Source organism: Talaromyces stipitatus, genomic scaffold (assembly GCF_000003125.1).
Source record: "Talaromyces stipitatus ATCC 10500 scf_1105507295491 genomic scaffold, whole genome shotgun sequence".
Taxonomy (NCBI): Eukaryota; Fungi; Ascomycota; class Eurotiomycetes; order Eurotiales; family Trichocomaceae; genus Talaromyces; species Talaromyces stipitatus.
The window spans coordinates 40,106-55,842 of NW_002990122.1; the positions used below are offsets into that span (position 1 = coordinate 40,106).

Here is a 15,737-nt window from a genome sequence, read left to right on the forward strand (position 1 = left end):
CCTTTAAGCTGTATATGCTCAATAACTTCACTTTCAGTCCATTCGTGTGGTTCTGGAAGAGTCAGTGTGTTCGCTAATACTCTTCCTGCGTGTCCACCCTTTGGTACGTATATACCATTGGTTCGCAGTATGTCACGTAGTTTTCCAAGGACTGGTACGGTCGCTTTGCAAAGGTTATCTGTAGTCCAGTCTCCAAAATCATCTTTGAAGGTAAACCATAGGTCGTCGTCGTACAGATCGGTGTAGATCTTTGTTCGTGTTATTACGCATGGTTCGATTGTCTTGCGGTCCTTGCCATTCGGATCAAAATCTGTATAATCCGTGGGTGCCATATTGTCGGTTATTCGGTGCGTATATCGGCGCACTGAGAGGGGTATTCGACTCGGGGTCGAAGGTGGTTTCGTACGTAGGTTCGTACGGGTGGATTCGTAAGGTTTATGAGACTCAGCTAAGAGCTCACGAGCAAGAGATTTGGTGCGTATATCGGCGCAGCAGGGTGGTAATCGACGCGAGGTCGACGGGGGATTCGAATAAGTGAGAATAGGGGTAAGGTCTGATCTGTGGGCCTCACTGATCAGTGTTGGTTTAACTACGGTCCGTATCACGAAGCATAGACGGTAGTAAGGCGCGAACACGAAGCGGCCTAATGAGCCTGACAATATGAAGATATCTTGATTCCTAATATTGTGACTTGTCCCCAAGAACGAGGGGGACGGGGATAGCTAGCTAGATATACGCGGCACGCACGTGCCGCGTCAGACTAACTATATCCGGTGCCAAAACGTGTAGGGTTTGATATTCACGTTCCGACAGATATCAACCAGGTAGTGATCACAGGGTTTTGGATATCCTTATAACGTCCTGGATCCTTGAAGTCTTCGCTCAGGAGTTCCACAGCATCTTGTTCCTGCTCTTGGAGAAGTTCAAGGTAGGTCGATAACTTGATACCGTTTTCGATAATATATGCTGATGCCTGCACAATCGCCAATGGGAGAAAGGCTAATTGTTCAAGGAGAGTAGTTGTTGTGGTAGTATCTCTAAGCAAGTCCTCGCGTGCTAATGTTTTCTCTAGGATTTTGAGTGCGGTTTCTTTGTCCACGTCTGGGATTGGAAAAACTTCAAACGGCGCCAGCTTCATGGCGAGCTTTCGGTTTCGGGTAGTGAACAGAATACAACCTTGTTCACTCTCAGGGAGAAAGTCTTCGAGAGGTGGGACTGTATGACTAGGTGCGAACCACATCTCTGCATCATCTGCATTATCAAAAATCAGAAGCCACTTGCCTGCACGCTCAGAGCTGAGGTATATCTTAACCTGCTCTTTAACCTCTGCCATATTCAAATTATGAAGGCCGAGTTTTTGTGCAATATGCAGGAACATCTGTTCAATCATTGCACGGCTGGTGCAGGGGATCCAGAAGACTGAGCACTCCTTATCTCGGTCCCGTATACGGTATGCTAGCTCAAGGGCCACTTGGGTCTTCCCAACCCCTCCTAAGCCGGTGATTGCGATCCTCCTGGGCCTATCTTGCGCCATGATTAATTCTTCTAGTTTCACAATTTCCTCCTGACGACCAACAAATTTTAAATTTCTTGCAAGCGAGACGATCCAGTGCCGAATTTTACTGCTTGTAACCAGGTCAATATCAGAACGGTTATTAGGAATACCTAATAACAGCAATTTCGTATAAGCAGCTGCAGTTAAAGCTGCATATCCTTGCCACTGTTTCTGCTTATGAGAGTCGCAATAGTCACATATCCCTCGAATTGCCAGCGTCGGAAGCTCGTCCATAAGGCCTGCTGCCTCCATCTCAAAGCAGAGAATCCCATGTTGTTGTGCTAGACGATCTCGTGTCTCTGAGTCTTTCATCACCTGATCTCCTGATGCAATTAACCCGTAGTGAATATAAGGTGTCCTGGTAGCACGAGGTTGTCGTTTGACTAATTTGTCTTTATCACACTTTCCACAGGTGTCTTCTTTGTCGGCATGATGATAGGATGAATGGAAAAGAAAGTCCATATGCTGTTCCGGGGGCGCAAATCTGTCTTTCATCTCAGGATTTCGCTCGAGGACTTCCCACACTATTTTTGAAACATCTTCCTGGTCTCCAGTCATGATTTTTGCCTGCAATTGACTTATATGAGTCAAAAGAGCCTGTGGTGGTTTGTTTAATGTGCCTGTTTGCTCGAATTGTCCACCTTGAACCGCCTTGCCATAGTCATATTGTATCACTCCGCTGTACTTTCCAACCGGTTTGCTGACTACTACATCGCCTAGTCGAATGTCATTGTTTTTGCCTGGAACTCCGCCTCCAATTCCCACCATCAGTCCATATTGAAGACTAGGAAAGGTGGAATGCATGCAAGATACCACGGCCGCGGCAGACACTGTACCGTATACACCAGCTGGTAGGCAGGCAATGACAATATAGTGACCATTTAGTTCGCCAAGCTCGTAGGCATTCGAATCGGTGGAGGGTTTCGGCAGGGGACTGTGAGTTTTGTCCAGCATGACGCGGGCCGCTGCTGCCTCCAGCGGCAAGGCGCATATCCAGGCGACTTTGTAGCTGTTGTGCGTCAAAGACATTATTATAGGTCAAAGCAGGGAACTGGATAAACAGGTCAGGTCACTCAAGTGCCGATGTCCATTATCGATGTCTCGATCATACAAGATTAACTGTGAACCTTTCTATGATGCTAGGAGAATGCAAAGCACTGTTCACTAGGTTGAGAGGGAGGGGTTACAGCTTCGTGCTACTGCAAGGCTGACATCATCAATCAGATCAGGTATTACTATTCCTTCCAACCGAGCATGGTGATGTCCATGCGTCCAATGCAATAGGTGTATAGAGAAGCTTCTGGGAAGAAAGGGTAGGCCATCGCCTGCGAGCCATGAAAAACGAAGGCTCCGGTCTCGAAGACGCAAAGGTTTCGGTTATCACTCCTATCTGGAGGAGTTTGTTGGATTTAGCTAAGCTGATCCAGCCAATCAGATAGATGAGATCTATCAGCCAATAATAACGAGCCATACACTGAGGAGAGGGATCCACCGAATAGGAGGTAAAAGATATTGTTAGATAACTAGGTGTCGACAGGACGATACCTCTGACCCTAATTAAGAAAGTGCACATCGCCAAAATGCCCCTTGATACCAATCAACTACAGTGGTCAAACCTGTATAGTTTCATGTTTGTGACTCGGATTCTTCGCTTTGCCTTAGCTGAAATTCCTGTTGTTATTTCCCTTACTTCTCTGAGGCCGCATTGGAATATATAAAGACATAGAATCACCCTCAATTCTTAGAAAGAGAGAGGGGGGAAGACATACAATTTTGCTTGCTAATTCTACTTCCAATACGAACACTTTCCACGTAGCAAAGCTAGGAATCATTGCCGAATCTGCCCCCACGGATTAGTAATAATCCAACAGATATCTCCCACTTTTACTGTACTTAGAAGACAACAAGAATCAAGGATTCCATACTTGTGCATACATAATTTTGATACGTTGATATAATTACCGCTTAAGATTGTTACGTACAATCCAACAAATCTCAGTCTACTAGTCCAAATATGGTAATAAACGGAATATAGATAATCCTCAGGGACCTGCCCTGGCCCCCGTAATCTCTAACTTCAGTGCACCAGCAATGAATTGGCATTGGGTATCATGGGATATGCTTTGGGTCAGCACCCCTGTGCTTATATTATGGTTTTTCTTTGTACCCGAGACTTCAGCATCCACGATCCTCTACTTCCGTGCTCGCCGTTTGCGCAAGATTACAGGGGATGATAAATATCGTACAAAGGAGGAGATCGATCGCATCGCTAACAAAAAACGAGCATTTTCTGGAACGCCATTTCAAAACCAACAGAAATCAATGTCCTTGACCCGGCAGTGCTCTTCTCAACGATTTACACCAGCCTTATCTATGCCATCTTCTATTCTTTCTTCGAATCATTCCTGGTTATTTTCCAAGCTGTCTATCACTTCAGGTTCAAGGTTACAGGTCTCCCATTCCTAGCTGTCCTTTTAACACTATGTTTTGCCACCACGCTTCTAGCTTCATACTGGTACCTCTCTGTCGAGCGACACTTGGAAACGAAAGGACTGGGCGCTTTTGGGGCCCCTGAGAGGCGTCTCGTTCCGGGCCTATTGGTTTGTACGCTCAATCCTATTGGATTATTCATCACTGGTACGTTTATATTAGCTTTATGAGTTTCTCCCCTTTTCATACAGCCGTTGAACAAAAACTAACTACATGAAAGCATGGTCCTCCCGGCCCAGCGTGCACTGGATGGTCCCCATCCTCGGTCTATTCCTCAACATCATTGGGACATTCACGGTGATTGTTTGCATGTTACAGTACATCGCCTTCTCGTATCCACGTTACGCGGCGTCTCTCTTTGCAGCTTATGATTTTGCCCGGTCAACCTTGGCGGCTGGAGTAATCATGTTCTCTAGGTTTATGTTCATAAATCTCGGCCTGGACCGGGGTATTAGTTTGCTTGCGTTTTTGGATATCATCTGTGTTGTGCTACTGTTTGGGCTGTGGAAGTACGGTGGGCTTCTGAGAGCTAAAAGTCGCTTTGCTGAATCTTGAGTAACTGTTTACAAACTTACCGTCGGGGAGGAAGAGAGATGACGCCGGACATATTTTCATATACGTGGACTGTGATTATATATATACTAGAAGAAATAGAGATCGCGTGATGTTTTTGATGGCCAAAACATTCAGTGGATTGGTAAGCAGAGGGAAACCGTCCAACTACCTCTAGGGCTGTTTCACCTGGGGGCTTACGGCGAGTGAACGTTCTCGACCTTCAGTGTTTTTATACCCTATCTATAGAAGAAAAGAACTGCATGCATGTCTTGCTTCTCGCTACCTATCAAACTCAAAGTCATGCTGGGTCGAAGGAGGAAAAAAAACCCAGAGCAGGCTCAATACGACGAATGGCATAAAGATGGCCTGCCATGGTTCCGAACCGTGTCTCTCTAGCGACTAAAGCAGCATTATCGAATATGAGAAATGGTGAAACTGTATTTAATATGATCCCAACCGGTCCACGTACTACTAGTAGATCATTCTGGAAATCAGAATACTATATAGTACTTCCAATTTAGGAAAGCGATTGGTCATCCTAAAATGGACTATGAAATTGTGAGCTGGAGAAATGAGAACAAGCGAAGAAAGATATTTTGACTCGCATGCCATTTGTCAGTCTTCTAGAACCTAGTATCTTAATTAGTAATTATCTCATATAATATCTAAGTTATGCAAGGAATGGCCCATGGTGGGCACACGTTATCCGTATGCATTTTACGCCCTGAGTCTATGGTTATACATGTTGGCCGCTCTTTAAATATCTGAGTGATCGCTTGGTATGTAGGGTTCTTGTCCTTGGACGACGACGTGAAGCAGTTTAATAGTGAATGGGAACTGGGCCCAGAATCCCTAAAATTAAGTTAGATTTAGTCTTATTAGTAAGACTAACTTATCCAAAATAATTTAAGTAACTTAACGTTAGTTCAATCTAAGACACATCCTGATATTGTAATCAATCATGTGATTAGTTAATGGGTTAGATTGCTTGTCATTTTTCACTGCGCTGTTACCTCATCTGAATGTCGGCGAACTACTCAATATGGGACCACGAAGGAAGAAGGCAGAGACCGAGAAGTTCCTCTTTGTCAACACCACAGATGATCTCCGACAAACTCGAACGCAACACCGACATCGCGTTCACTCCCACGTGAGCCAGTATAGATGGCACCTGAATCGTGAAGCTAGGCCTGAGGCCCAAGCAAGTAATGCAAATGCTACTAAGGACGAAACCCCCGCAAACCAGGTCAGCGGAAAAATTCCAAATATAGCTATAAGATAATGGAACTATTAATCAGTTGACCAGTTTTCGTCTCATCAGGTCAAGGAGCAACCCGACACCCGAATGCTTGCAACTGCTGGCTTAACGAACCTTTTAAGCAACGCATCAATGGAGCCGATTTTGTCCTATTCAGATGATTTCTACCACACCCATCAGGTGCAGGATGCTATGTCTTACGGTGCGCATATTGTAGTTCAAAAAACCACTCGCCGACTGGTACCGATATATCTAACTTGGCTCGTAGCATTCAGGACCATGTGGCCGGGACTCCTGCTTCAGGAGAACACTGGAATTACATGGGTTCCTGCAGCCACCGCCGACCCCGTACTATTCAGTGCTTTCATGTATGGAGTCGTAGTACACATGCAGAGTCGACTGATCGACGCCACGTTATCAGACCACCATCAGCAAGCAGCCTGGCAAATCAACAATGAGACGATTCGTCGGCTTTATCGGAGCCTATCTGACCAGGCACGAGCCAGCAGCGACGGAGCTATTTTCGCCGTCCTGACACTTGCATACAGTGCGCAACTTCGATCGGGCCCACTGAATCCTGATCCTCAGCCACGCCGACCCCTGCAAGACTTGCAGTGGTTGACGGTGTATAGTTCGCTAGATACCAATTCGGTGCATGTTCAAGGGTTGATAGCCCTCTTAGAGTTGAAAGGAGGCCTTGAGCAGATCCCCCTCCCCAGACTGGCTCCTCTACTATCTTAGTATGAACTATCCTTTCGCTTAGATCTTTTTTAACATCTGATCAATGGTGTCTCATAAGACCGATTAACGATTTTTTAGTTTATGCATGCTTCGCTCCAGCAGAAGCCTACAGCAGCCTGGTCTACCATTCTTTCCTCTCTCAGAGGAGCATTTGAAAATGGAGTCAATCAAATACGCACACTACGACTTCCAGAACAACGAACTACTTGCAAAGATGCCTCCACGCATGCGTCATATCATTGGACGAATGCATTATTACAATCAACTTATCGCCTGCTACCTAGCCGGTAGTATTGAAACACCACACATGGCCATCTTCGCAGACCAGCGAAATTGGATCCAGCGCTCTCTTCTCGAGCTTCCATACTTCGATGAGGTTGTCGTAGAACCAGACGGTCCATTTTCACGATTCGAGCACGAAGCTGTTCGTGCCAGTCTGCTTTTTTATAGTTACCTAGTTATCTTTCCTATACCCTTTGCTTATGGCCCTTATGATAGACTGAGACAACTGCTGACGGGGATTTTAATGGATGAGGGTGCTCAGAATCTTCCTCAGCCATTTTTGCTATGGGCAGTTAGCCTTGGTGCTATATCGGAGATTCAAATTCTTGGCCACCTTCAAGACAGTCAACAGTGGTTCCTTAACATGTTGAAAGAACTTATATTGAAGATGGGAATGTCTAACTGGAACGATTATAAGTCCGTCGTTCAGTCTGTGATGTGGCAAGACAGCGTACTTGATCCTTTCATGCAGCGGATCTGGCTGGCACATATTCTGTCGGTTTGAGATAAAACCACAAGAAGGATTGTTTTGAAGTTCTCATAAGGATGGTATATGGGTATAATTGATGCACTTTGCCATGTACGCAACCTTTGTGAAAGTTATGCTTGGAATCATGACCAAACTGTCATTCCTAATTCTAGGATGCTTTTCTACAACTGCGATATCGAACTCAATGGAATCTAACGTATATCATTGGCGAGCAAACTATGGTTAGAACAACGATACACACCTTGTGCGTATTGTAGCCCTGGTTGTAACTAGTGTTGATTACCTACCTTCCCTGGTTTGTTTCTCAGACCACACAGGCTCAACGCAGAGAGATTGAGGTTTTCTCTGGGACTTGTGGAGAAATTCTCCAACAGACGAAGATTTCTGTTTCATATACCGAATGGTGGTATGTATTAATCCTTCAATCTCGAGGGCGATATGTCATTTGTAAAGATCTTTGGCTATGAATGAAACATATCTGACGCTTTCAGGTTGGAATGGGCATCGAAATTGTCAAGTAGTATGAGTTTCAAAAAGGGGACAACTAGGTATTGAAAACAATCTGACACGTGCTAATTCTATATAGGTCTAAGCGTGTTTTTATCAAGGCTCTTCACAACACCATTAACGGCAAGGTTGCGTCACTGTAGCGAACTCAATATTGAATGTGCCAGAGGGCACGACCATGCTGATCAAAATTTGCCCACCAGCTTGGGCCCAGTTCGGTGCAACCTAGCAGCAAAGACAAGTGTCGTTCCACTCATAATAAAGACGCCAGAAAATATCTTCATCCCAACATACGATCCATTCGAATTTTGTAGTATGGCACCCGCAATTGGGTTGGTTGTCAATCCACCGATAGAGCCAAATAAAAATGCGAGCCCCGTGCGGTATCCGATTACTTTGAAGTTGGGTGAAATCTTGACGATCAGATTCGCAATCAGCGAGGCATAGGCACCGGATGTGAAACCGAAAATGACTGCAAAGGCTATTACAGCTGCATTCCCAGTACCAGGGATCCAGAGAGCGAGGACCAGGATTCCTGATAAGTAGCATACGAACGTAAAAATATTGTACGCCCCCAATGTATCAGCTAACGCACCGGCAATCAAGCGTCCAAAGAGGCTAGAAAAAGCGAATAATTAGTTAGCTGTGGTCCCGAATCCAAGTATAACAGTAAAAGGTCAATCAAGATACCTTCCAGCGTTTAGCATGGCAAGCAAATACTGAGCAATGTTCGGATCCATTCCCGACTCCAAAGCCTCGGCTACGACATAGTCAATTGATAGTCCTATGTGTGACGATGTAATATAACAATTTGTAGCAAGTTCGAGATGACTAATGCGACGTCAGTGGATTTATTTTATTCACGCACTCTCGGTTCCTAGACTGCTCTCTTTGTGTAATGTTATATAAAGGTTCAAACAACATACTAAAGAGTTAGGAAATATCTAGTTCAAAGAGAAGAACTTGGCCCGAAGAACAGATGGCAACCTTAGTCGCATAGACAGCAGACACATTAGATCTATATTCTGGTGGAAGCCAGAGAACATTGTATCCATTACAGGCAACCCATGGGTTTTAAATTACCACCTCAGCAGCGGAAACCAAATGCTGTGGTTAGGAATAACTAGCTACTTCGTTAGAGTTGACATGTATTCTACCTCTATCGGTAATAAGCATGGCCCCGTCTTGTGAGAAGGAGATCGCGGTCACTAAGTACTCATGGTCCTCAAGTGTCTAGCGCGCATTCCCTGTGGCTATATCCCAGAGCCGGACTGTATAGTCATCGGATGCTGACGCCAGCATGGTCCCATCTACAGAGAAGGCGATCGCGCTCACCCAGTTAGTATGGCCCTCAAGTGTCTAAAGTAAAGAACTCCAGTTCTTCTCCACAACTGGCAATTTTTTCATCCACTGGAAGACTCTTTGTTGGAAATGACTGCGGACGTGGCTACTTTCTGGTGTGAATATCAATGCGCTGAGGTATAATTGGAGGGTTGCACGCTCCACGATAGGATACGTATAGGAGATAAAGCGTTTGATATCCTGGATATATTGACAGAATAATGGGCAGGTATTGGTCTGTAGTAAACTTAGTTAACGCTTGATAAATATGTCAGGCTCTCTTACGGATAATAGACTGTAGGCAAGTCACCGCTTGTGTACTTTCTGCGGCTCTTCCCATCCAGCTCAGGGCTTCTAGCCAAGCTAGGAGATGTTGTCTCATAAAATCGTCGACTCGATCCTTATCATATATCACTTCTCCGCTTCTTTGGAGATGTTGCACCCAGTAGAGACATGCATAACGAAGTGCAGGATGAATAGATTGCTGGACACGTCTCTCTTCCACCTCCGCTCGCAGGATACCAGGGTTAGAATAATCTAGGTCGCATATATTCTCCTTCAAAGTCGGACATAAGATGCAGGCAATCGAGCAACAACCTCCTATGCGCACCTCGCTCGCTGACTTGGAGACTTTCTAGGCCACATCTGATTGGGTTGACCAGGTAGTCTCGAAACGAAGGATGATGTAATCGAAGCTCACCCTCTTCTTCTTGTGGGATGTGAAGGATTGAATGGAGATCAATTACCGTTCTCGTGATCTCGTTTGTTGAAATCTTCAATAAAAAATGCAAAGTCTGAATGGAAAGCGGCATAAAAGAAACCACGACATTTCCAAATATATAACTTAGTACTGTAGTCCATAAGATATTCCCTTCTCTTCGTCACTAAGATTTTCAGGAACAGAATCCATAAGGACCAATGTGTAGATTGCATCGAGTTCTTTCTCTGGCGCAGAATCCCTTGTCTGGGTTTTCAAAACCTTAGACAACTGCTCATTGGCATGATTTCGCCCCTCACAGATGAACCGACATGCCGTGGCAGCCCAAATGAAGAGGCCGCTCGACTGGCTCACAAGTTGCTGAACTTGCCATTGAGTAGGCCAATCTGGCCCTAGATATTGTTCTCGCCCAATCACAGCGAGCTCGTGGTTAAGATAAAGGGCGATATCATGATCGACCACAGCAGGCGCTATTTCGTGAAGAACAGTATCCCGGCGCTCAACTGTCGGCACTGCACTAAAGCCACGGCGAATTGCTGTATCGGGTCTACTGGTAAGTAAGAAACGTAAGCGCAAGGGTGTAAACTGTCGAGCTTCTGATAAGAGCTGGAGGATTGTTTGGATGTCATTTTTGCTATTGCATTCATCTAGTGCATCAATAACGATGAGATATAAAGACAGACTGTGCGTCACTTCGAGGCTTGAGAAGGGCTGAAGAACGAGCTGACGCCACTAATCACTTAGTGATCGAGATGCGATGTCGCTGCATTTTATGATCGCCTTACAAACTACGTCCCGAAGCAGTGGTACATCATTTGCTAACTGAACGGCGATGCTTGTGGCAAAGAGGCCTGCATGGCTTGCATCGCCTCCACCCCGCGCAAAGAAGAAGCTTGCTGCGAGTTGCCTCCGATCTAGGTCGTAGTAATGCTTTGCTACTGTCTGTGCAATAGTCGATTTTCCTGTACCAGCCAATCCTTTAAACCAAAAAATGTGCCGCTCATCCTTCCCATCTACCCAATTATATATGTCCCGCAGGAGGTCTGTTCGGGTATTTTTGTGGCAGATCTGCGCGTGCTGTCGATAATTGGAGTTGAATCGGGCGTTTTTTGAGTATACGAGGCGAAGGATCATCTAGTCATATTTTCCATTAGCGTTTCTTTTCCTCTGAGGTCTTGTCACTACTCGCCATAGCGGATAAAACAGCGACTTACCAGCGGTGTAGTGATGCTGAGTTTCAATATTCCCAGCATTATGGCCGACTTGTAGTCCGTAGTTGGGCGAGTTTGAGAAGGTAGTTTGATAATCAGCAGGAACCATGACAACCGGTGATTATTTGGAAGGCATATCCCATTTATATCACATTTAGAGCCTGCATTTTTTTGATTGGCATGCTAAGTCGGACGTATGCTCGCGTTCTAATCACAGTTTATCCCGGTGTTCAGACATATGTAGTGCGACATTATATCTTGGGCTACCATTGGCTAGTTTAAATGCGGCAAGCCCCGACCTCAACCTTTAGTTGCGCCCCTTGGTTTGGAATAAAGATATTCTGACGCGCAGTTGGAGTAAGAAAGGACCAGGCCGTTCCAAGGTCCACAATGAGTTCTATTGGAACTCATACCAATCCACAGGGCCTGGAACTACGAAACTCGGGGCGATCTGTGATTGTTTTTCTCAAGAATTTGTCCTGCTTTGCCTGAAAATGGTAAGTCGGAGTTCATTGCGAAGATTTTTGACATGGAGAAAGAAATTTTCTGTGTCGCTTGTCCTCGGTTTTTGTTGACTACGTAAGTTTACCCCGGCTAAGACGGCGCTCGGAATAAGTATGAGTTCATTTTGCCGATTCACCTGATCGATAGCATTGAAACCGTGAGTCATGGGGGTCTCGATTTTCGAGGTGGATTTCTTTTCCCGCCGCTACCGCACATGGTGGAGTGAAACCTTGCCATCGTACCTGAGCGGCCTGGAAAGCATAGGTTTGGATTCGGAGTCGTCAATCCAAGATAGAAGTATGTAATTGGAACTTCGCCTGGAGTCTACAGAGCAGACTGGAACCGTCGACATCAAAATCATCCCCGCTTCTTGTCTACCTCGCTCTTGTATCTGTAACTGTAAACAACCAATCAATAACGATCCATTCGTCTTCAAAAACTGATTAAGGAAGAGCAGGTGATAGAAAGCGTGTATATACATATCACCTCCATCTATTAGCGATAAATAATGCAACAATGTATTCGAATTTCATCATTTGACGAGTGAGTGTCGGTGTAAAAGAACATTTGAAAAAATCGCAACGAAGTCTGATCTTCTTTTCCTTTTCTCGTAACGGGGAAGCTTTACCGAAATAGGATTGGTGGCGGGATCCCTTTGCCTCCTTCATCTGTGGAATGTGATTGGTTGCCTAAAAGTAGATATGATTGGCTGTTGGATATCTACATTTTCGGGTATATAAACAAACCCTAACTACCTATCTTCTGTAGATTAGAAGCCCTCACAAATCAAATGATATTTTCAATTTTCAAAGGACAAAAAGGATAAAAAATATATACATGAAGTGAATGAGGAAAATATGAGCGAAAAGAATATTGAATATGTAAACGAAGCAGAAGCTCCCAAGTGTCGGAAACTTCGGTCAAACTACCGTCGAGTATATCTCGGATAGTGTTGGTATCTTCATGCAATCGAGGTGTGTCAGATCAGATGGCTTTCCAATAAAGCCATCAAATGAAGCGATCAATCCAAAACTGTTATGTGTAAGAGAAAGGTCTCAAGTTTACCCCATGAGGTAGCTTACAAATCAGCTCAGGAGAAGGTCTATATAGACGCGGCATTGGAACATGATGTACTTAGAAGGAAGAACACAGACAATTGAATACATTTGACCATAGTACTTGGAGTACCATCTGATGCGCATGTACGAACGTACGTACGTTGATTTATTGGCTTTATAAGCCAACCCACAGATAGCTTATAACGAACAGAAGTTATAAGGCTTCTTAGTACGAAAGGCTTCTTGAAAGCAAAGTCTTAACAAAAGGATGAATATCCGGTTCGATAGAAGAACGTATACTCAAGTTATCACAGTTAATTCAAGACGATAAATAAAGCTAGATACATGGTGAATGAGTGTCCTTTTATCCATCGTCAATTGTATCCCCTGATACAACAGAATGTATCGTTTGATTAGTTCCTAGCCCTAATTTATCCTAGTCTGGCCCTTGGTTCTGCACTACCCGCGATAGGCAAAGCCCTAAGCTAGCCCTTTCGGGTAAGTATGACAGTTTATCCATTGGCTGTGACGTTCTGATTCTGACACCAAGGATTGACTGAGGTACACATTAAATCCTTAAGTAGTATACCAACTAAGCGCAGTAAGGGTTGGAAGTGCCATGGCAGCTCGTTCCAGACGGGCAAACTTCTCGAATTGTCCAAGTACTGCCGATGCACTGCTCAAGCGAAGTGCCGTCTGGAGTGCATTGCCAGACATTGTCCTGACAAGAAGCACTTGTTTGAGTCGGGCTAGCCGTGGTAGTTTTCAAAGTCGTGCTATGCTTCGTGATTGTAGCTTTTGTAGTAGTCTCAGTGTGAACTTTTGTTGTTGTTGGACCGGCAGGGGCAGTAGTAACGAAGCCTTGAGGGCCGCCCGAACCATCATAGTCAAATTGATAGACCAACTCATCGACGATTTCCCATGAAATCTCAATATGGCCGGTATCACATGCCTGAGACGACAATTTCTCAGCGACGCTGTAGCTGAAATCAAGTCCTGGCGCACCGTCGGGTTGCCAAGTAGTTGACGTTGATGACCCCGTAGCACAACGCTCACAGCCATCACCGATAAAGAGTGGCATATCAGATGGCACGCCGTTCACAGAGACAATAACCCTTTTGCCGCAGTATTTACCCATGTCTACGACAAGCTGAGTGTAGTTCATGGCCACCAAGTAGTCCGAGTTGACATCTTCCAGCGTCCAGACCTGCGTAAGACTACATTCTACTTGACCTAAGTTAGCATTGGAGAAGTCGGTATAGCATTGATTTACGTTGACAATATCGTAGTAGTACGTCCCAAATCCGCTACCGCTGTAAATCTCGTTTTGGGCGAGGGCTTGAGTGGTGAAGAGCAGACTAGCTGCTGCAAGGATTTGATTGTTCTTCATTTCGAACGAACTTTCTTCTAAGGAACGAAGTATATGGCAGATAGATATTGACTTCCAAAGGAATGAATATATTTACAGATGAGTGTTAAAGTATGTATAAGTAAAGAGTGACAGATCTCGCCGAGTCACAACAATGTAAAGACCGAGGACGACTGAGAAAACTCACTAGAACAGGCAGAAGAGCAAGGGTCATGGTTACCTTTTATCTTTCCCAGAACCTAGAGATTCCTAAATATGGCCTAAGCTTTGTCATCTGCCCTTACGCCTCGTGGTAGGGCGGATCCATTGCTGACCAGCTGTTTGTAACTTAAGGATGAATTACTAGACTTGGTTGTAAAGTGTAGAATTTCAAAATGTGACATGATTTTCTCTAAGACCATTAGCCAAAAGAGAACATAGTGTTGGGTGCTCTAACTACGTTTCGCTCAGTTTTTAGACTACATCGTACGGCCTTGCGCAGGAACAACGGCTAAAAATGGGATGTCCTAGTCAAGAGTTCGCCAATAGAGGCTAAAACAGGTAATCCCTGACTCTTTAATATCGGAAAAACTAATTTTGATGACAATCTAATCTTCATGTTTACTTTAGTGGGTAGTCATATTTAGAGATTAATATATGATTGAGTATTGATTGTTGTAGGGGGCTTGGAATAGAATTGATAAAGATCTGATGCTTTGATTTAAGATGATTCCGCATATTAGTAGTAACTGAGGTACCATATGACGATGTCATACAGTGAATGCAGTACTGAATTGGCCAATCTCGATGAAATTGGGCCTCCCCGATGATGATGATGATGATTTATTACGCCCGGAGGGGACTAACCCTATAGGGCACTAGCGCTAGATATATACAATTCGTGTGTTTCCGACCTATCCTCCTATAAGCTTCTGCTTTTCCTGCTTCCACGTGTTTATCTTGATATCTGAGGTTGAGGCCTCCTTGACATATGGTTCCCCCGTCTTGAGTGCAAAAGAATTGATAGACCGGCTTAAAGGCTGTCTTCTTCAAGTGTGCAGCGTCCTATCCTCAGCGGCTGCAGCGGTGTCTATCGTATATGAGGGTGGGAGTAGTTAGTTAGTGTTGGCTTTGCTGTGACTGACTTGATTCTTATTCCTGTTCCATGTTGAGTCTTCCTGTTGATATTATATGTTAAGATTCTAGAGGAAGATCTGGTTGCCGAGGATTATAAGCAGTAGTGGAGATATCAGTTGTACGCTCCCCTTTGGGGATTGATGGATTCTCAATGGAGCGTTCTCAACGTACGTATTCTTCTTTCTTGTTAATTGGAAACCATCTAAGGAGTGAGGTGTTCTATCCCGTACGGATAAATATCGGCCCGAAGGCTATAATCTTTACATTATATAACGTAATCGATAAGCGAGTTGGGGCTCCCACTAGAGCGACGGGTCCGTCGCGATTACGTAAACTTTAAGATTATGTAATCCTCTAAAAAATCCATCTAACTTATCAGAACCTCGGCCCATTCTTCTCTTTAGTCGACCTCCGTGCTATAAATGCATAACCCCTAACAGCAGCCGACATATTAATGGACGTTCGAATAAGGCCTCTCGGGAGTCGTAGATAGATTCGGGAGGGAGGCAATCGACTGTGAAGGTAGCCATGGTGTTGGTGTT

The 15,737-nt window shown here is 44.7% G+C and overlaps 6 protein-coding genes across 6 annotated transcripts in view; 2 read left to right on the forward strand and 4 right to left on the reverse strand.

The window, feature by feature from the left end:
• TSTA_107800 (uncharacterized protein) overlaps nt 1-2,584 on the reverse strand; it is a gene marked incomplete at both ends in the record, with an annotated part of 6,493 nt that extends 3,909 nt beyond the window's left edge. The window contains 3 exons of the mRNA XM_002488300.1: nt 1; nt 235-570; nt 804-2,584. Coding sequence (XP_002488345.1) covers nt 1; nt 235-570; nt 804-2,584 — 2,118 coding nt within the window. The remainder of the gene's footprint in view (nt 2-234; nt 571-803) is intronic.
• A 1,062-nt stretch (nt 2,585-3,646) lies between these two features.
• TSTA_107810 (caffeine resistance protein, putative) lies at nt 3,647-4,724 on the forward strand (the record flags this gene model as incomplete). Its single annotated transcript, XM_002488301.1, has 3 exons — nt 3,647-3,963; nt 3,993-4,192; nt 4,266-4,724. The coding sequence occupies 3 exons, from the start codon at nt 3,647-3,649 to the stop codon at nt 4,598-4,600; spliced, it is 852 nt and encodes a 283-aa protein (XP_002488346.1). The 3' UTR covers nt 4,601-4,724.
• Nucleotides 4,725-5,642: 918 nt separating this feature from the next.
• Nucleotides 5,643-7,386, forward strand: TSTA_107820 (uncharacterized protein; the record flags this gene model as incomplete). The annotated part of the gene is made up of 3 exons (XM_002488302.1): nt 5,643-5,846; nt 5,907-6,598; nt 6,678-7,386. 3 exons carry the CDS (start codon nt 5,643-5,645, stop codon nt 7,384-7,386), a joined length of 1,605 nt encoding a protein of 534 aa, XP_002488347.1.
• Nucleotides 7,387-8,063: 677 nt separating this feature from the next.
• TSTA_107830 (monocarboxylate permease, putative) lies at nt 8,064-8,618 on the reverse strand (the record flags this gene model as incomplete). The annotated part of the gene is made up of 2 exons (XM_002488303.1): nt 8,064-8,496; nt 8,569-8,618. The coding sequence occupies 2 exons, from the start codon at nt 8,616-8,618 to the stop codon at nt 8,064-8,066; spliced, it is 483 nt and encodes a 160-aa protein (XP_002488348.1).
• Nucleotides 8,619-10,063: 1,445 nt separating this feature from the next.
• Nucleotides 10,064-11,331, reverse strand: TSTA_107840 (uncharacterized protein; the record flags this gene model as incomplete). Its single annotated transcript, XM_002488304.1, has 3 exons — nt 11,152-11,331; nt 10,727-11,071; nt 10,064-10,669 (listed from the first exon to the last, which is right to left on the reverse strand). The coding sequence occupies exons 1-3, from the start codon at nt 11,188-11,190 to the stop codon at nt 10,064-10,066; spliced, it is 990 nt and encodes a 329-aa protein (XP_002488349.1). The 5' UTR covers nt 11,191-11,331.
• A 1,971-nt stretch (nt 11,332-13,302) lies between these two features.
• TSTA_107850 (uncharacterized protein) lies at nt 13,303-14,100 on the reverse strand (the record flags this gene model as incomplete). Its single annotated transcript, XM_002488305.1, has 2 exons — nt 13,303-13,917; nt 13,984-14,100. 2 exons carry the CDS (start codon nt 14,098-14,100, stop codon nt 13,303-13,305), a joined length of 732 nt encoding a protein of 243 aa, XP_002488350.1.
• Nucleotides 14,101-15,737: the final 1,637 nt, after the last annotated feature.